We start from the raw sequence: 22,745 nt of genomic DNA on the forward strand, positions 1-22,745 counted from the left end.
CAAAGGACGCATTTGAATGATTTTTTACGTGGTAGAATTATCGGCCGTCTGGAATGTGGGCGTACCCAACTGGAAGTATCAGACGAACTTGGAAGTGCCCAGAGTGTCATCTCCAGGCTTTGGCAACGATTCCAAGATGATGGTAATGTGAGTAGACGTTACAGCACAGGTCGTCCCAGAGTTACAACGCCGAATGAGGCCCGGTATTTGGCAGTTACTGCCAAAAGGAACAGACGGAGCACAGCCTCAGACCTGTCTCGTCAGCTCTCTTCAGCCACTGGTACGACAATTTCAAGGCAGACCGTGTACAGACGCTTAGGACAGATTGGTCTAATATGCACGTAGACCTGACAGATGCGTTCCACTTACTGCAACTCACTGTCGCCTGCGGTTAGCCTGGAGTAGAGAGCATGCATTGTGGACACCGCAACAGTGGGATTGTGTGATGTTTCCCGACAAGTACAGGTTTAGCTTGCCGTCTGATTCTCACCGGACTTTCATATGGAGAGCTCCAGGTACCCGTTACCACCAAGAAAACATCATTGAATGACACCGTTACGGTGGTGCTGGAGTGCTCGTTTGGGGTGGAATTATTCTGGGTTCCAGAACTGACCTGTATGTTCAAATTGGAACCATGACAAGCTAAATCTATAGGGACGTCATTCTGGAACAACATGTATGTTTGTTTCAGGGCGCCATGGGCGCACAATTTGTGTTTATGGATGACAACGCCCATCCTCACCGTGAAAATATCGTAAGCGAATGCCTTCAATCAGAGGATATCACCCGTATCGACTGTCCAGCATTCTCACCGGACTTGAATCCAGTAAAGCACGTGTGGGACATGCTTGGCCGACGAGTTGCAGCCCATCAACCTCCTCCTACATGTCTACCGGAACTTCGGAGAGCATTGCTTTTTGAGTGGTGTAATATCCCCTAAGATCAGATCGATAATTTGATACTCAGCATGCTTATGCGTTGTACGGACTGTATTGCATCGTCTGGGAGACATACAATGTATTAACAATCATACCAACCATGTAATATTGGTTTTTTGTAAATAGGCTTTTTTTTGTAATTTGCCTCCAGGGAGAAAAAAATCGCTAATTTTTTTAATAATATCAAACATATAGCATCTTTTTTTGCTCTTTACCTTTTGTTTAATAAATAAGCTTTACAAATAAGTCAAATTTGTTTTGCTTCTAACTCTTCCTTTGCCTGATTTTGCATTATCCTTAATTTATGGACATGAGTGTAATTTAAATTATTGTTGGCATTGGGAGTTAGAAAATTATATTCAAAATGGTGTACATTTATTTCAAGTATTTTAACTTTTTATTACAAGTGAATGTTAAATGCATATTACATATTTCATTATATTCCAAAAGAATAATAAGCAATTAAAATTTTTCAAGAGCCCTCATATCATTCAAAGTCTAAACTACATTTTTTTAAAACAAATAAGTCTAGAATTCAGCATTAAAGTACATGAGTTGATGTTATCAATTAATTATAACCATCTTTAGACCAGAATAAATACTACTTTATTTATAATATACAGATACACACATATATATACATATATACACACATACACTCACACACATATATATATATATGCACACACTTGTGTGCAAAATTAAGAGAATTCACACATTATTTTGAATTTCTGAAAAACTAATGGATTTTGATGAAATTTGTTATTAGTATTCGTTTATAAGAAAGAGATGTACCATTCAAAAGTCTTATATATGTAGGGTTATCAATAAATCCACGATGTGATATCGAACTGGAAATGAGTCTAATATGGGGTATGATCCCCTTTCACAGACAGACAGGTCACACAGCATGGCAGCTTATTGAACAGAAGGCAGTCAAAGAGTCCCTGCGGCAGTTGATCCTACTCCTACAGTGAAACAGGTTTCATCTCCAGGATGGAGAAATAAAATTTCTCTTCCAAGAGCATCCCAGACATGCTCAATAGTTTTAAGGTCGGGAGATTTGGTTGGCCAATCCATGCAGCAAATATCCTCACATCTCAAGTAATCATCGACCAGTTCAGCCATATGTTGATGATCACCAGAGAGCCTTTGTCAAACAGATGGACGGGTGTATCCAGCATAATGCTTGCCCAAACCATTACTCCTTCACCACCACAATGGTCTTTTTCGCTAATGAGGGAGGGATAGTGTTGTGTTCCAGGCTGTCTCCAGATACAGGTATGCCAAGAATCAGTGTCTATGCTAAATCTTGACTCATATGTTAAAAAGCACAATGTTTCACCGAAGTCTGGTCCAAGGTGCATGTTTTCTGAACCATGATAAATGCATATGTGCTGCAGTGAACGGCACTCAAACAGCAACTCATCTGGCATACAGTTGTATATCATGAAGCCTTCAAGCAACTGTAGACCATGAAACTCGGGTGTCAATGGCAGCATACAATTCAAATGAGAGCTGTGAAGATGTTCCAATCTCTTGATAGAAAGTCAAATGAGGTCAGTCACGATTTTCCCATATGGGAAGTTTGATTTAAGTTTTGAATCCAGCAACAAAAAATTCTAAGAACCAAATGTTAGAATGATCTTGGTGAACCTTGTCCAGGTCTTCTCGATATGGATCTAGTATCCCAAAACTACTTCCACAAAGTGCAGATGACACCAGGCATTACATTAAACTCTGTAGCCCCCTGCACTTTACATTAAACTCTATAGCCCCCTGCACTTTACATTAAAATTTGTAGCCCCCTGCACTTTACATTAAACTTTGTAGCCCCCTGCACTTTTGATTGGTCTGCCTTCAATCTGCTGATAATTCTTTTATGCGAGACCTTACAAAATTTACTCAATTTTTATGAGAAACATGGAAAATGTCGCACAGTCATAGCTCCACAAACCTGCATGTGTATGCTTATGTATTCAACTTTGAATTTTTGCATATTTCTTTGGCAACATAATTAGTACCTCTGGTTCAATGCTTTTTGTAAAAATAGACACGATTTTGAAATTCTCTTAATTTTGCATGTGAGTGTGTGTTTATAATCACAAAATTCTATAATCAGTAATCAAAACACATGCACAAAATTATGCGCATCTATGCATTTTAAATAATAAGTAAATGCATCATAATGAACTGAAACAGAAATGTATATCTAATCAAGAAAATAAATCATAGTTCATAGAGTTTCAACAAAATATAACAACACCGATAATTTGCATGTCACAAAGGTCTAAATACAGAGAGAGAAATTCTTTATTTACTGTAGTCAAATGAATCAAAAAGTAAAGTTAATACCTTGTGGGTCCATCTTTTACAGCTATCACTGTTGTAATCTGCCTGCTATCGATAGAATCAGATTTGTCGTAGTATCTGCTGTAATTTCAGACCATGCTCCATCAATTGTTGCCTTCAAAATTTTTTGTTAGTAATTGCATACTGGCAGATTCGCCATTCAAGTTCATTCCATGTAGTGTAGGGTTTAAATCTGTCAGTTGGGGTAATGAATGCAGCTGACTGGGTACTTTATAAAGGAGTCATTGTCTAACAATCTCAGCAGTATGTTTTAAGTCATCTGATTGAAAGACCCAGCTCTTTCTTAGTCCCAATTTTTCAGATTACTTTTCAGTAATTTCAGATATACAAATCGATCTGTAATGCAATCTATGAAAACTAATTTACCTACTTCAACCACTGCCATTGAGTCCCAAACCATTATACTTCCTCCACCATGTTTAATAGTTGGTGTCAAATTTTCCCATTTCATGTCTCCTTTTTCCGTTGCAAAATCTTTCCACAACCATCGCTTCCGAAAACTCTTAACTTACTTTTGCTAGTAAATAGTACTGTTTTCATAAATCAAAGTCTTTGTTTAGGTGTTTATTTGCAAAATTAAGCTCCTTTTTTGAGGTGAGATCAAAGGTTTTATTCTTGGAGGTCTGTCTTTAACACATTGCCTGCCGCGCACATTTTACGTGGTTTGCTCATGGCGCCAATATGATTTTTTTTATTATGCGCTGTATATTATGTTGAAATATTATGGAATATCTATGGAAGATGAGTTATATATATGACGGGGGTCACCGGTGACCCCCCGAGGCACTGTAGATAATTTTGCGATTTATTATTCAAGTTTTCGCAATTTATTATTCTTCAAACCATTATAGTAACAATGGTATTATTTAAAAAATTGTCAGTATTGATATTTACTCTTAATTATGTATTTTTACTATTGGTTGCATCACCAATGGCCCCTACGGCACTGTAGCAAGTTGAATGCCGACCACCGGTGACACCCACGGCAGTCAACATGTTAAGTACCTCTAGGATTCTACACACAGTTTCTGGATCGACTTTATATCCAGTTATTGTTTAGTTAATTCTGAAGCACTCCCTTATGTATCATTTTTTATTTTAATTGTAATTGTAATTTTTATAGTTGCTTGAATTTTCCAAAAATGTTAGGTATTTCACCACGAGATTTCTTTTCTTGTTTACAGTTTACAATAAGTTTTCTCACATCTATAGAAATTTCTTTCCTCGGATTCATTTTTTTTTCAAACTACTATCACCTTTAAAAGAGAGAATCAAGATTCTGGATTTCACATGTGGTTGAGGTGTTCTTATAAAACAATAGGAAAAATTTGATGTGTACACCACATGACTTCCTTGTACGGAATATTAAATTATACACATTTTTTCTTGCAGTTCATTTAAACTTATTAGATTGAATTAAACCTACTTCGCTGACAGTGCATAAATCACAATAGAATAAATGCATTCTTTAAAATTCACTTTGTTTACCATAGCGACACTCTGGCGCTAGGTTTACTTAACAGTATTATATTTCGTTCATATTATAACTCAGAATGCACAAAATTTATATCATTTAAAGAATTATCTAAACGTTGCCACATGTTCTATTCAAATACTATAATAAAGCTAGAACTATGTATAAAACAAATTAAGAAAACAAAACAAAAGAGAAACAGTTTTTCACAGACGATTGAGTATTTCTCATTCAATTAATTCAGTTTTCACTTCGCGACAAGGCAAAAATACATAAAAACTCAAAATATCTGTATTAAAAATTACGAAGTAAATCTTAAACGCTTATTTCCTCAAAAAAATTCAAGAAAGGATTAAGCATGATTTAAATAATAAATGAAGGTGTTATCTTTGTTGTTGCGAAGCTAAGTTTCTCTAGATTGGCAACAAATCCGCTATTCAGCTGTTTCAAATGTAAACAAGAGCAATGGACACCATCAAATTAGGCTTAGCGGCACTTAAACAATTTTAAAATTGTTGATAATTCTAAAAATATTGCATACAGATTTACTAAAGGCATAAAACCCTTAACCGGAAGATAAAAACAACATAATTCAATCATTTTTAAAGCAAAAAATGTACAATTTACAAACATATAAGAGTAAAGAAACTGAGATCACTGAGCCGGGTAACAGAGTGGATATATTTATAAATATATTTATATATGTTTGGCGCGGCCAATTGAAACCAAAATACGAGGTGCACATCTACATGTTATAGTAGTCTTATATACAAAATTTCAACGTTCTGAGGCTACTCGTTTTTGAATTATGCGAGATACGTACGTACGTTCATACAGATGCCATGAAAAATTCTCTTCAGAATTCATTTTAAGCAGTTTTTTAGTTTTTTTGGAGGAAAAGAGTCTTTTATTCTGTCCTTACGTACAGATATCACCAAAAACATTGTTAAATTGCATTCAAAAGCGGCAAAGTGGATATTTTCGTTGAAATATGCTGCCTGAAGCTTTTCGCGATTACAATACTTCCTTTTTACTTCGTACAAGGAAGTAAAAAAACACCCCCATACGCAAATTTAGTTAAAAGTCAATCAGTTGTATGCCGACGTTTGTGATGTGCTCGTTTCCACAAATCTGCATATACCTTCCATATTTACCTCAGTTAAGCTGTTATTTTTGAAGTATTTTTAATATGAGTAACATGACAGTTAATATAATTTAACAGTTTAAATTAAAATTATGTTTGGTAAACCTCTGTTTTAAAGAGTGTATGTAGAGTTCTGTGATTGTGTATATGTATATAGATTTAATTATCTGAAATTCTGCTTTACGGGAATAAATTAATATGGAAATTTATCAAAATTTCTTGCCAGAAATCTGATGTCTTATTTCTAATTATGGGATCATGAGAGTATTCGACGATGGTTCTGAACAAGCTACCAATGGCAGATCTAATAATAGAATGTCAATCATAAGAGCACCTAGAATTAGGCATTCATTGCAAATTTGTGTTCTGTAATAATTAGGGCAGAATTTTTTTATATAAATACATTGAAATTCTCTCAACTCTAAAATTTGATCAGTTGTGAATCTTCTTATTGCTTCCATCTTGGATTAGAAGCTTGAAAAGTTGTGAAGTTAATCAAATGTAATCGGTATTTTACAGCCAGATATTTTGGCAATTATAAGGTAAAACCTGGTTGAATAAAATAAAAGTTGTGTCTAGGTTAAAATAATTAAGTCATCCAAGATGAATGCTAGATAACCATATATCAGAAAGATAAACCTAGTGGTATATTGATCAAGGGGAAAGTAATCCTGTCATTCGATGAATCTATTTCTGTATTCATCACTTTAATATGGTTTATGTAGGGAGGGGGAAGAATTGCTTAGAAGTCAGACCCCCCCCCCCTTTTTTTTTCCTGCCTTAAATTTCTTTTTGACAAATATGTCTTGATTTTTAGCAGATCTCATTAATCAGCTTAAAAGAATTATGGGTATGCAGCCATTGTGCAGATGTTTTTCCTACATCCTTTAAGAAGATAATTACATAAATTATAGAGATGAGAATTGTGATCATGGTTTGAAAATTCAGTCATGAAACAAAAATAGCATTGAGCCATTGGAAGCTGTACTGTAAAACAGTACGAGATCTTGTAATTTTCTGCTGATTATTTCAGGGAAGTAAAATAAATAATCACCTTAAACAGTCAGATGGACTGAATAGTTGTAATATATAATGATTTTAGGCAACTGTAGTGCAGATCTTATTCACTCCCATCCTTTCAGAATGATAATGTCTTAATAGAAAAGCTGGGAATGTTCAGTTAGGATATGATTTGGAAATGAAGTTGTACAAATTCTGTGGTCTCCACACTCAACATATTTGCACAATTTTGATCCTCGGTAGTCTGCACTGGAAAACAAAGTGCAGTGTTTTTACATTCTCTATCATCTGTCCACAAACTAAATCAGATTTTGTATGAAGATTATATAAAATAGTATTTTTATGTGTCTGTTTCAAGAAGCTTTTAATGAATATAAATGAATGATAAATGATGATTTTCTGAAGAATTGATAGAGATCTTACATTATAATAAATTGTTAACACTTCCATTTTTTAAATAATCCCATTACATTATGCAACTTCTATATGTGTATGTAGGTTTTCTTTTTTAAAAGATTACTCTTTCTTTGTCTTTCTGGCAGTATTATGATTTAATTATATTGTTTTTATAGGTGTCATACAGGGCCATTAAGAGTATTTCCAAATTATTTATTGTCATACATTCCCATACTTCTCATTATGATAATGAATCCTATCTTATATTATATCTCATCTAAAAATGGTAAGTACTATTATTTATCTGTAAATAATTTAAAATAATTGCATAGAATTATTTAGAAGGATTGACTCAATTTCCATTGAAAAGAGTTCTGACTTATCAGCCATATATTGATTTGATGTATGTGAAATGAGAAAAGCTAGTTTTTTAGTTTTATGGGAGTACATAAAGATAATACTACTGTCATTTTGCCTCCATACTAATGAAATCTGAAAAGGTGACATCCCTGTCAGAATATTGACAGTTCCAGCCAATTCACTGATTTCTTCACGAAATGTTTCCTCAGCATCAGATTGGTTATAATTGATGCTGTAGTGGTCTGCTAACTTACTGTATCTTCCATCATTCAACATTTTTCATTGGTTTCTTAAAGTTGTTGTATTCATAGAAGTTCACATTTACAGGCATGCTGAAAAGATTTTATTTGTTTGGCAGCAAAAACAATGGAATAATTTATTCAAACAAAACCTTTTTATTTTCAAAAATATACTTGTTATTACATGTAAGCACATATTACTGGGAGAGTAACTTCCTTGAGACTCTGGCAAACATTCTGCCATGAAATATGGACTTGTATGAATATGATGCACATTGCTGTTAGTCTGATGCAAACAGTAGTTACCATTGTATCGAATAATGATGTGCCCTTGTTTTATAAAAAAAGTGTATCTTTTAATGTCATTATAAATGTAAATTTTAAAAATTAATTTAACTAACCTACTTTTGTAAAATAGAGTTTTGTTGCAAAATTCAAATTTTTCAGAAGGGTAATTTTGTAACTTTTATTACATAAAGAAATATATGACCTCTCTGACAAGTTATATTCATGTGTATATCATCCATGTTTATTTCAGTTTTTCTCCTGACTTATGAGACCACAAAATTTACTTGGAAATTTCAAACCTGTTTCCTTTCTGTAACTTCAGTGGTTCTAAATCTGGTTTCTCAATAATAATATGGTTAAGTTGATCAGCACTTTTTTTTGGGTGGTGGTGGGGGGTGGAATGGTTCATTTCATTCACGTCATTTATCTGATAAAGTAGCTTTATTAGCTAAATTCCAAATGATAAATTAAATTATATCATCTATTTCAGTGATTATTGAAATGGAATGATGATTTCACTTTAGAAATGTTTAGTATTTTCTACACTATGTTTTAAACATTTTAAAGCATCCATGGTTTAATTGCTTTGGGGGCTTTTATTTGGGAGAGAATGAACATCTGTTACTAAGCATAAAGAATCTCAGACTGTTTTAATATTTACTTTGTTCTTTTTATAACCCTGTTTCACTTCTTTCAGTTTTTCAATCATTAATGTTATTTTATTGATATTTAATCACAGTTCTTTTTGTAGACATGTAAGTAATGTGAATGCAGTTAAATGTCTTCTAGCTTTTAAATTGAAAAACAGTATTTTAATTAAATACAAATTAATTTATCATTAATTTTTTTAAAATTTTTGTATGATTATTAAAAAAAACTGACTACTGCTCAGTATCAGTAATCTCCTTAACAAATATTGAAGCATAGTAATTTGAATAGTTGTATAGTCAGATACTACTAAATAAAAAATTTCTGTGTTCTAAAAGTATGTTTAAAATTTCTTATTTAATGTTTCACACAGTCTTCATAAAGAAATTGTCTATCTTAATTGTGTTTAAATATTTTTATTTATATCTTCGCATACTGGTAAGTATTTTCTAGATTAGCTATTTCTTCTAGAATAGTTTAATATAAATAAAATATGTTACAGAATAATCCTTGAAATGAATAGCATTTGAATTAATGTTTGCTTATTCAGAGACCTCTTTTGATTATCTTACAATTAGCAAAGAAAGGTCCTGTAGACCACTTATCTCTCCCCAGCAAAGACTGAGGCATAGAGTCATTCATTTTTCTCAGTTTCTTTCACTGAAGTTAGTTTGGGGCTCTAGTCTTTTAACAGTTGTAACTCTTGGTAAAACAAATTTCAAATAGTAAATAGATTTTCTAAAGAATGTAATTTTATTCTTAAAACAAAAGTCAGCAAAATTGTTTACATTTTATTCAAGTCTCTACTGCAGTTTAAATGAAGTCTTTCAGCTTGTAATACATGCTGTCACCAAAGTAAACATCTTTTGTTTTGTAATTCCTGTCTAAATGTAGTGGAAAATTCTTGAAAATCACTTAGGAGTAGATGGAGAAAAGGAGATTTAAGTCAAAAAATTCATTCTCTAACATTTCCATGAGTTTTGTCTTTAAAAAAGAGTTTGGAAATTTCTGCATTGAATTTATTAAAGCATTGTAAACATGTTATTAATTGAATTTTTATCTTCATGGGGATTAAAAAGTTAAATTTTATATTTATAAAAATCCTTCAACCCCACCCCCCAGTGTTAAAACTGTTTTTGTAAAATTCTGTATCTCAGCATTTCTTATGGAGTATTTTTACATTTTTTTGTACTGAAATTAAGTATATTTTTTTTAATTGCTTGAGACCTGCTGACTTATAGAGTCCTAGAGGTCCACAGATGATAGTTTAAACTTATTTTGTTAATTGCTTACTTTGAGAAATTAGCTAGATGTCTGCTTTTTTTCCCAATAGTTCGCATTTTACTTACTGGAGGCCTTGGACAATTGACTTATTTGGAGCACAATTTATTAGCTGCCTTAAAAGAAAAGTTCTTTTGCATTGTGTTAGTTTTTTACATATGGTAAGTTTATTTTAATATTCTTTTCAGAATCAAAGTTCTGTCATGGTTTTTTTTTTTTTTATGAAGTTTCGTTATTTATATATTTTATGTAACCATATTTTATTTCTTAGATAAATTTGAAGGCAAAAATCAAAAATCTTGTGCTTTAATATCCTGTAGTATTTTCTACTGTTTTTTCAAAATCTTGCTGCCTTAAAAGTCTGAGCATATTTCAAGTTAAGTATGTATATACATAGAACTGAAGTCAAGAATCATCCTTTTAAAAATGTAATGGTTGTACATTTTGCTGCCGTATGCCAAATTAAACTACAAATTTCTTGTCACTAATTATAGATGCTATATACAAAATCCTTTTGTCACTCTCTCATACCACTGTGTGCAGAAATGCGTGCAGTTGTCAATTCTGTGACTGGGCAGTTATCACAATCACTGTAAGGTTTTCCAACCCTCTCTGTCAGTTTTCAATCATCTGTGATGACCAGCTCTAAGCCTGACTAGTTGTAAGTCGACCTTCATTGATCTTATGGAAATGGTGCTTTATTGGAATTCAATATCCCTTCAATCTGTGTTCAGCGATGGCATTTGTGTCCAAGAGGATGATATTTGCATTATTATTACTGTTGAGATTTCAAACCTCTTCTGCCAGTTTATATGCATTCTCATTATCTGTGATGTTGACATGCACTGGCGACCATTGAAGAATGCAGACCGCATCTAACTTTTGAAGATCATTTAGGGTAAAGTGGATCCCATTGGTGATCAAGGAGCTTCTATTCAGGATTACCTCTGAGTTACAGAAGACAATGAGTCCTTTTACTTGCCTAAAAATGGGAAGGGATCTATACATGTCAAGTGCCTCTGCTATTGGCAGAAGCTTGCATATGAAGTAAGAGACTATGGCTCCAGCATGCTTGTTTGATAATTTTGTGTTGATTAATAGTATTACCTGAAGTAATCAAAAATACTCCAGCACCTCCATTAGTGATTGTCTTATCAGAATGAACCATCTGTACAAATGTATACAAAGTCCTCTTTTCGGATCATGATCATTCCACTTTAATAATGTCAGTCAATTCCTTTATACTGCATGGCAGTGGTAGGTTAAGTACTATTTCTGAGTGCATATGAAGCTTGGAAGGAAATGTTGGCTCTTGAAAGACAGAAAATTTGTTGTTATCAAGGCTAAGAACTACTCTAATATCCTTCTTAACATGTTGACGACGGTGCATATATTCATTGTTCTTTTCATGTGGCCACACTTGAATTAGCGGTCCATTTTGTGGTCCGTCCGTTTTGTGAATTTCCCTAGTGAAGTACTAATAACAAAATAGAAAAAACATTTTTTTAAAATTCGTACGAAGGATGCACAAGGAAGATGTGAAAGCGATTTTTTAATGCTATAAATGCCACACTCAGTACGCCACGAATAATGAAAGTAACAACATAGTGCTATAATTGTAAGGGCAAGCCGGCACTTTGTTTAGCCTGCTTTAATAAATTGCGCAGAAAAAATTAATAATTATATTTAATTATATTTAAATTTTAAGTTACATTTTAAGCTATTTGTTTTGTATTGAATGTTTGATTATAATCTTGAAATATTAATATATATACTGTTGAATAAATAAAATAAAATAAAATTTTGTACTACGTATTTTTTTATGTATAAAAATAATGACTGGTCCACGGTCCATGCTTGACTGGTCCACGGAACAATGAAGCATGACCCACCAGTGGGTCATACCACCCCAAGAAACAGACAAGTATGACCCACCAGTGGGTCACGCTAGTGTCAACGAGTTAAATTGCATAGGCGATGACTTTTTACAGCTTAGTGCTGCTATTGTAGTTTTGAAAAGTCTCTAGTGATGTATTCTGGTACACAGCTCTTGCCTGGTTTGTAAATATTATGATATTATACTGTTTTTTTTTTCCCAAAGCTTTTGAGGCCACATTCCTGAATTACTTTTATATTATTGGTTGAAGACACTGCATTGGTAATAATTTTTGCAGCCTTTGCCTGGACACTTTCTTATTTTCCCAAGACAGTCCTAAAAGCATGAGCCCAAAATGGTAGAAGCATACTCCATGATCGATCTCATAGGTGAGGTGTATGTTGTTCTAATTGTCTTGGGAAAAGCTTTCTACATTGTTCTGCAAAGACTTTTAATGATTCTTAATCTTTTCAAAGCTCTGTCAGCACAGGTTTCAACATGCTCAGTGAATCTCAGTTCTGCATTTAGAGTGCTTCCCAAGTATTTGGGCATGATGTCTTTATTATGCATTTGCCTTCAATGTATAGTTTTGGATTCATCAGATCTCTGTGCTTCCTTGAAAAGGCACAGACAACAGCCTTTTCAGCATTGATCTTGAGTTTTAAACTCTGTGTCCACCTTACGATCCCATTTAGGGATTTCCAAAGCACTGTTTCAGATTCATGAATTCCCTGCTGGGGTGCCAGATCGCAATGTCATCTGTGTGGCAAGCCATTTTAGTATTTTTGTATAGGTATAGCATGTAATTTTCTGGATAATTGTCATATTGTGTCCTTTTGCTCCTAAGCTATAGATATGATTTATAATCAATTAGAAGCATGAGCTGATAAATCACTCTTTTGGTTCTTCTGACAGTTATATTTGATGTGCTGATTCCATGTGAGTTGTGACTTAATATACCCCCAAATACTTAACGCTACTTACTCTTAGTAAAGAAATAAAGTTTTTCTCGAGTTTGTGATTAATTTTATGCATTTTCACAGCCAAAAGTTGTGACCCAAGTTTTGACATGAAATGACCCGAGGCATGTCACTTATGACACCATTCTTCAACTTTGTGGATCTAGGCCTGCAGTTTTCTAATTGCAAAATTTGGCATACTTGATCTAACTTTAAAAGTCAGTAGCAGGCAAAGAGCCTATTATAGTCATTTCCTAGTTTAAGAAAGTTTGCTATATAAATTGAGTACTATGCCTAGACAGGAATCTTTCAGAATTCTGGAACAGTAATTCCAAACTTAAGTTGTAAATTTTCTTGCAGCAAAAGTGCATTTTTCAATGATAGACTTTATCATAGTTTCTCTATTGAAATTCAGAGGTAATAATATATAAAGCATATATGTATTGGAATGCTTTTACCATGTTTAGTATAAGGAGCACAATGCATCTCTTGTTGCAAATTGCCACACCTAAGAATTTGACAATTCTCACTAATGTTCTTGTCATATTCAGTCTATTCTAAAACCAATTTATTCATCTGGCAATAAATCCAAGATATGGGCTGAGTCATTGCAGAATCAGTATTTGCAATAATTTCTCTAAGTCTGGGGGTGTAGGTTAATCAAGAGAAACCATGTAGCTTTGCGTAGCACTTTCTGGACTTTAGAAGCAAGAAAATATTCACCCTCTGTATAATTGTGTGAAACAGACATTATTGATTTACATACAGACATTTAACATCTTGGGCGGAAAACATTCAAAGTGCTTTAAAGTAACAGCTATGCCGGCACCGTGAAGAACACTTTCCTTTAAAAGACAGAATCCATCTAGCCCTTTTGGCATTCATCTCCATTCGCTGGATTCAGACTTCCGCTCCTACGTGTTTTGGACTTACGGCTAGACTGGAACTGGACGGGAACCGGAACAGGACTGGATCCGGAACAAGACGGGAACCGGAACAGGACTGGATCCGCAACAAGACGGGAACCGGTATCTCTCAACCCCTGGCTTCTTCCCCGGGCAGGTCAACTCTGGCTCGAACTAAAATGAACTGCGGTGCCACTAAGGAAAGCACCTCCTTTTATTGCCGGCGGTTGCCGTTACAACAGGCGATTATGCAAATATTTAACACATGTGCTTACCATTAAAATTGACATTCTTTCTCAAGCTGAGTTTTAACCCTCCAAATGGCCAAAACAAATATGCATGTCCAAAAATATTTGTCATGATACCTCTAAATACACAGACATGCTTCTTGAAATATGCCCAGGCTATTAAGGTACTATATACATTGAAAGAAAGGGAGTTGAGGAAAAAAAATTGAATAAGTTATGTATCATTACCGAGAAAATACCTCTTACTCACAGTGCCTGTATCAGAATTTTCACTATCCAGTGCAATCACCGTGATTCCTAAATTCTGTCACCCATGTGACTCTGTGAATTTTAAAAAATTTGCCGCCTGGTGCAGCTGCACCTGTTGCACACGGTGTGATGTCAGCCTTGCTTGGTCATAGTCTTTTTAGAAACTCAGGGTTTTGAATCAAATTCTTAGCCGCTTGTAAAGTTACTGCTATTCAAAAGTAAAGATTCAGTTTTATATGTTGGCAACAGTAGATATAATTTTTATTTAAGAAGGAAAACCAAATATTTTTATAATTTTTTGTGTATTTTATTTAGACTCTTCTCTTTGTAATGTTTTATTGTAATACAAAGTTTCTTTTTTTCCTTTTAGTCCTTATTTTTCCTCATTCAACATTTATGCTGATGAATAAATTTCTTTATTTTTCAAAATATTAATGAAAGACTTTTAATTGATAATATCTTATTCATATTATGATTTATATCTCAAATAATTACAACTTATCCGTCCTTCCGTTTCCGTACAGAAATAGCGGACGGTAAACAAATAAATTATATATATCATAATATATTATAAATTACAGGGCAGGATGTGGTTTTCAATCTCAAGCCTGTAAATTAAAAATAATGAACACTTTTATTCAGTTGGTTAAAAAAATTGAGAGAAAATGAGCTAATAAAATATTTTTTATAAATATTACAGAACAGTTCAATGTATTTTATTATAGTTTTTCCGTAAGTCCTTTGTTGTTATAAATTATTATCTATAATGCATAAAGATCACAGAATTACAAATAACAATGTTTTATTTTATTTCCATTGCTGTTTCTCCTTTTACAAAAATATAGGATAAAATTTGTCATGATTTTGCAGTAATTTATTTAAACAAAGCTAAAATACAATTATTTGGCTTAGAACTTAAGGTTCTCAATAAAGCAAAACTATCTGCAGGTAAATTAGGTTTGTGTATAGTTGAAACCCAATATTTTCTAACATTTACTTTGAAGGGCTTATTGAGGCAGACATCTAGGGGTTGAATGACGGATGTCAATCCTCCCGGAATTACGGCCACAGTCGTTTTTATGTGTTTTTGACTTGCAGGACTGTTAACAAAAGTATTTCATGAATGAACAATAACTATTATAAAGACTTATACGTGCGTAAAAACTATCTGCATTTCTCTTTTCTTGGAGTGTTGGCGAAATTTTTTTATTGCTCGATATTGATCGGTTGTTCGGGTGCCGAAAATTCTTTGGTTTAATCAAAACTTACTCTAGTTAAAGTATGAAACTCTGTGATTAGTTCGTCACATAATTTAAGTCATGAAATTACTTCAAGTAAGTGACTTATTTGATAAGTCGTCCAATTTGAGTGCAGGAGGAAAACAACTGCATTATATAAAGAAATTTTGGAACTTCCAATTCTTTTAATTTTTTATGGCCCCGCGTATAAGTCGACTCCTCCACTTTGAAGTCTTTTTTTTTTTTTTTTTTTTTGTCCAAAATATCTCGACTTATACGCGGGTATATATTACACAGGTATATTTTACACAGTTGTTATAATTATGAAAATTTGGGTATGCTCCGTTTTTATACAGACCATATGTGTTACAAATACAGTCGAAAGTCTTTAATCCGGAATGATCTATACATCTGACATCCATAATCCGGAATGATCTATAATCCGGATCTCAAAGCTACAAACTTTGCGCATAATACCTTTACGCACGCGCATAATACTTTACGCATGCGCGTTTAATCTATAACGGATGGTATAAGCTAAGCTAAAATTATCTAATTATCTATTTCAGTTAATGTTGCAGATTGCGTTATTCCTTAATCTTCTAATTGGATCCGGCTTATTATTTTTTGCAGACTGTTAGAGCAATTTTATAAAAGTAAGCTTGAACTTTCGATTATGTAAAAAAGAATTTCTGATTCTGGAGCTACCAAAGCATCTATAAAGCAAAAGCCTGTTTTAACGTCCATCAAACAAAAAGTCGAATTGCTGCAAAAATGGATAAAGGCATATCCTTTGATTCTTTAACCATTCCGAAATCTGTTTATCAATTTCACACTGGTCTGCGAGGGGGGGAGACGCAGCACGCAATGAACTGGAAATTGATCTGTCAGCACTATCCTTATCTTCACAGCAGATGTTTTTATTTTATTCGGCTTATAATTCCTTACTAAATGTATTATTTCATCTCGATGTACTCCGTCTTTGATACGATTTAAATCAAATTCCTCGTCGTTATAAATATCACGAATGCACATCAAATAGTTTTCTGGTTGCAATTTTCTAATTTCGACTATGCGTAATGTATGCTTTATGCATGCGCACGTTGAAAGAAATGTTTAATAAAGTAAACAAATAAATATTAAGATTTTTTTTTGTAAATTCTGATACCGTTTATATCATAATTTATTCATAAATTATGATCTAAAGGGATAAATTATGATCTAAAGGGTATCAGAATTATTTCATAAATTACGGTTTCATATTTTTAATTTTATAATTTCTGCATCCCATCTTACCAGATTTAAACTGATGATCTATAATCCGGAAAAACCGATAATCCGGAATCGTCGAAGTCCCGACGAGTCCGGATTAAAGACTTTTAACTGTACTATAATTAAAGAAATGCAAATAAATTCGTTTGTTTACAATTCCCTTCAAAGCTGCTATTTATTACTACTCTTCCTTTTAATACAGCATTTTTTTAAGTAGGTTTGCTTTAGTCAAATATTTATAGGGAAACAAAATTTGAAATGATGGAACTGATATATGTGTAATTGATAAAATTTTAAATGTCATTACAATCGTCATTTCCTCCTTTCCCTAGCTGGCTTCCAAATATAGTGAATGGAATTTTGCTGTGGGGCATCTGGGAAAATTTGCCACGAAATATTTTAGTTGGTGTGTGGTATGTGATGGTGAGTATTATTAAACTTATTTTCACACAGTTTTGTTTAGGTTGATATCTTTGTTTGTTTGTGTTTTAATCAGATCTTAAAATCAGTTTTTGTTATACATCTCTGTTTCTTTTTAAAATTTAATATAATTCTTTTATTTATTTAAGAGTGAATGTATTTTTAAAGTGTTATTAAACTATTTTTAAAATGTTATTTGATATTTCTGCATTAATTTACTTTTTTGGGGGGGGGGCTGTTTTTCCAAAAATCAATCTGTGGGGTACCAGCAATGATCAATTCTTCACTCAAAATTTCCAAACAGAAATTCAGCTAAATTGAATGAACTCTAAAACTATAGGTAATTTACACGATATTGAAAGAAAGATGACATCACTGACTTCATTGCTATGCTAAGTGAAAGGCTTAATTTTTCTGAATTCGGAGATGGTGATTTTCTTTCTTTAGTCTTTTTCCCTTTTTTGTGAAAAACAAAATTATACACACACATATATATACATATATGTATGTATATGAACTTTTAAGTTTTAATTAAAAGCCCTGAAAAATAAATGATTCTTTTTTTATTTTAGCTTCATTCAGCTTTTTTAGCTTAGAGCATTCTTGATCATATATCATGTGACCTAAAAAGTTTGTAGAAGAAATGTTTTGGGGTTATTAAGAGCATTTACAAGAATAGACGTAACTGCACAGATATGATGTATATAAGAATGATTACATTCAAATCATACAAATTTCTGTTTGAGATTTGTACATAAAATCCATCATTATTGTCAGCTCTACACTTTTATTACATATGCTTTATGTGATATCCAAGAAAATAAAATTTTTTAAATTTTTAATGCAAACTTTAAAAAAGTTTTTGTTAAAATTAATTTTAGTTTCTATTTTAAACTGTAAATTTTTTTGTTGTGATTAATATCCCACAGCAACTTGCCAAGCATATTTACACTAAAAATCTTTTTATGATTAAATAATAATAGCAAAATTTCCCTTTCAATTCGAATTAAAATGTGTTTAAGAAACACGGCCACATTATTGCACATGAATGCAATTCATACGCATCAGTATGATTATTAGAAATTTTCTAAATTGTACAACAAAATGTGAAATAGAAATAAAAACAAAATATTATTGTTCTCTGAAATGAAAAAATATAAAACTGCAATCTATTATTTTAGATACTTCTTTGCATTTTGAAAGTTATTCAGAATTCTTCTAAGTCCTTCAAACAATAATAGTAATAAGAATTTATATTCATTTTCATAGCTTGCAGACTTTAGACATACACTCTACGCATGTACTAAAACTGCTATTCTTACATAAATGCTAAAGAATAATGCATATCTGTACTTTTAGATTTTACATATCTTGATATAAAACAAAAATCTAATATTTGGAGTTTTTTATTGTAGTAATGTTTAATCATGTTTAGTATTTCTTTATCATGAATTTTAATTGAATTTATATTTGCAGTATATTAATGGATTAAAATATTATTTAATGCATACAGATAATCAAATAAAATTAAATCCGTCTTTTCCAGTTTATCAAAGTTGAATTTCTGAATGGTTTCTTTAAAGAGAAAATATCTTACATATCAAATTTATATCTAAAAAGGGAATTTAAAAAGTTATATATTTTCAGTTGTTAAAATAAAATCTCTTAAAATCATTAGTTAACAAACTGAACAACCCGGATTGTTTGTAGTTAATGTTTTTCTATCATGTATTGACAATCTTTTAAAAAACAACAAATAATTATAATCCATTTTTGGATTTATTTTTTTAATCAGGCATTTCAATCCATTTTGGTTTTTCTTTTTTAATCAGGCTGGGGGATGTATTGTAGTAGGGACATCTAAAAGTTTCCAATGTCACCTATAAAAGGTTTTTTGGGAATAAATTCCTCTTTGTGCAAACATGTGATTGAGTGAACCACAGTACAACTGCAGACTGGAACAGTTACATGCGTTAAGTGTGTGACACAGCTTTAATTGCTCGGACTAAGTTGAAAATCAGCGGGCTTAATCCTAGTATACAGTACACATGGGATTTGAAAACATTATGCTGAGCAGTAAGCGAGATGCATCAACGGATGTGGCAAAATTATTGAAGCAGATGGAAACTTTTTCATTAGAAGAAAGAATAATGTTGGACATATTCTTCCGCCACAATGGGTTTTCAGCGAATTGTGCACACAATCAACTGAATGTTTCTTAGTCATTGTTCCAAATCAAACAGTGATAACTTTATTGGATGTTATAAATGAAAATATCACAGAAGGTAGCATTATGTGGACTGACTGCTAGAAATCAGTCAGATGAACTGTGAGATGTCGAGTTTGAACATTTTACTGTCACCCGCAACTACAATTTGGTGTACGTGTACTCAAAGTGTGTGTCATTCACAAACAATAGAGCGGCTGTCGGTTAATATTAAATGGTGTATTAAAGCCATCGGGGTACTGCTCGACAGCCGATTCTTATATGTCTGATTTTATGTATGGGCATTTGCACAAAAAAAACTAAAATTTTGTCTGCAATATTAGAAGACATAAAAAACTTTATGCCTCCCACTTAGTTTCACTTAATGTTTAGCCGCTTTTATATATATATAAATTAAAATAATAAAAAATGTATTATATGAAATAAGCTTTCATCAAATTAAATTAATCTCAGGTAATTGGTACGATCCTAGTATACGGTATGGCCATGGCGACAGTTTTCAAAATCGTGCTAAAGCCGATTTTGAAAATTGCATATTTCTGTATGCACATTTCTTAAATGCACATCTTTATCGCCACTTGAGAGAGTGTCTCTTAGAATGGACTAATGGTCTTCCAGTAATATTCTGTAATTTCACTTGACCTTTTCCGCACTTTGATGGTTAAAAATGCTTTGCCATGCATTTTTCTGTATAAAATAATTAAAACATCTTGGATTTCTTGTGGAAATGTTCAGTATGAAGTTAGATCAAATATAAGTATAATTATATATGTAAATAGTATAAGCCTTAGCAATTTTTATTGTGGTCTATATGAAAAAGATGTTCTATAATAGTAGACAATGCACAGTTTTGTTCAAAATGAACTTTCCTTATTTGCATTTCTACATATTTAGTGTCTTAAATTTCACATGATGTTCTATAATAATAGACAATGCACAGTTTTGTTCAAAGTGAACTTTCCTTATTTGCATTCCTACATATTTAGTGTCTTAAATTTCACATTAATAACTGTTCATTCTTAAATATATTGCCTGCACAAGATACACTCTTCAAACAGAATGAATTTTTCTTATTCACAATGAATATATTTAATTTATTCATATGTAACTTTTAAATAACATATAGCATATTTAAGTAACATATAACATTTTAAGTAACATATTTTATTCATATGTAACTAGCTAACTCACAATACATATAATCAGATCATTAAAAATATATATTTTGAATCTTAAAATTAAAGGAATGTAAACATTGAAATAAGAAAATACTACATTCATTTAACACTTCCAGTGATTCTCAGCTCAATAAAAAATTATACTCTTGAACTCTCTTGATCCGCTGGTGTTAGTAAATGCATATTATTTGAGGCTAATTGTAGGAATCATTTTCTCAATATAAAGAGTGATAATATACCATGAGCAATCCAAAAGTGATAATATACCATGAGCAATCCAAATATCAGTGCGTGATAAGTTTCGCGAAAGTGAAATATTGACAACCAAGTAAACTTATAAAATGAAAGCATTACAAGATTTTCTACTAAAAATTATAGCAGCATTTTTATGCTACACATGTATAACTGCAAAACAAGTGCAAAATAAAATGTAAACAACAACATGCATTCATATGGAGAATTTCAAAAATTCATCATAACAGCAATAAAAGCTCATTGGTCCATTTTGTGAAACCTTTCTTTCAGTGGCGATACTGATGTGCACTTGTGAATTATGCATACCGTATACTAGGATTTTACCTTGAAACTCTTCATATGTGTTATTATGAAAAAAGTATCAAATATGCATGGTTAAAACATACAAAAAAGAATTCTTAAAAAAAAAAAAAAAAAAAAAAAAAAAAAAAAAAAAAAAAACATATTGCTGGTGGTCCGGATAATTAGTTGATTTTGTACTTGGTACTGTATATGTTGGTCTGCTACTGCATCACCCCCAATTGAATGAGGTAAATGTGTTTTAACTTCTTATTGGCTTACAAGTATTGAGTATTATTATTGCTGTTTCAAGTCAATAAAAATATCAGACACATTATAAGGTTTTACTTGATCTGAAACTAATAACCTCATCAGACACAAAGCAAATTATCACTAGATCTGAAGTAACTATGAGCCATAATGAGGTTTTAATAACTTTTTCAATAAACAGAAACAATAATTCTTCCCGAGTGGCAAAATGAACATGTGGGCAATGATATAACACAAAGCCAAATAATTACAACTATGAAAGCTGGAAGGAACTAAACATAGTGTGCATGCACAGCCAAAAACACACTGTCCCTTAAAATCAAACCTCACTTTAAATACTAGCTAACTCATTTACATTCTGGTGAGAAAAATGGAAAAGAGAAGTTATATTAAAGATCCCAGTCATAAGAACTTGGCTAATTTAAATTGTAATAACCATACAGCTTTCATCTAAATTAATTAAATAGATTCTCAAATTATATATACAGTGGAAACTAAACTATCCATCATTTTTTTAACTTTTAAATTTCTCTTAGTTATCAGCCAGAAAGAGAATCTAATGAATCCATCAAAAATAAATCAAATGTATGACATAAAAAGGGGGAAATGTAATTTAAAAGAGACAATTATTGTATATTATAATGTGATTATTTTATCACCATATTTGTAATAATAGGATAGAATAATGGTTTGAATATTACAATTATGCTATCAATTAGAAATGCAAACAAAACATTGCTTGTTAAAAATTACTAAGTAAATGCAGTAGTAATGTCAGGTAGCATTTTCTTTATGGGTAATTTATTTGGCTTATAAAATAAAACTTCATGTAGTAGTAAACAGATAATTCTCTCTTGTATCTACATGCTATTATTTCACATAGTTTTTGAAATAACAAACTATGTCTAGTTACATAGAATGGCGTCCTGAAATTTTTATGCATGGCTTGCAGCTAATGTGCTAGGTAAAGTATGTAATACCACATTTTAAATTAAGTTGAAAATTAAACCGCTATAGAAAAATAAAATACATTCTGTATTTATCGTGTTGTGGCTAGAAACTGTTTGGATTTATTTAAATACTATGCTTTTACTGTACGTAATAAGTAAACAGCTGTGTGAACTATACTGTAACCAATTTCCAATGATAATCATGAATTTTATCTATACTATCTCAGGTACTTTGCTAAAAATATTTTGTGTGTGTTT

At 32.0% G+C, this 22,745-nt stretch overlaps 1 protein-coding gene across 1 annotated transcript in view; it reads left to right on the forward strand.

The window, feature by feature from the left end:
* The window catches only part of LOC118183975 (G protein-coupled receptor 143-like), a 59,688-nt gene that overhangs the window by 27,290 nt on the left and 9,653 nt on the right, over positions 1 to 22,745 (forward strand). Inside the window, exons 7-9 of the mRNA XM_035353598.2 lie at positions 7,522 to 7,631; positions 10,214 to 10,322; positions 17,241 to 17,331. Of these exons, the coding sequence (XP_035209489.1) occupies positions 7,522 to 7,631; positions 10,214 to 10,322; positions 17,241 to 17,331 (310 nt within the window). The remainder of the gene's footprint in view (positions 1 to 7,521; positions 7,632 to 10,213; positions 10,323 to 17,240; positions 17,332 to 22,745) is intronic.

Source organism: Stegodyphus dumicola, chromosome 1 (genome assembly GCF_044657685.1).
Source record: "Stegodyphus dumicola isolate Sdum_Otavi_A_Nest chromosome 1, ASM4465768v1".
Lineage (NCBI taxonomy): Eukaryota > Metazoa > Arthropoda > Arachnida > Araneae > Eresidae > Stegodyphus > Stegodyphus dumicola.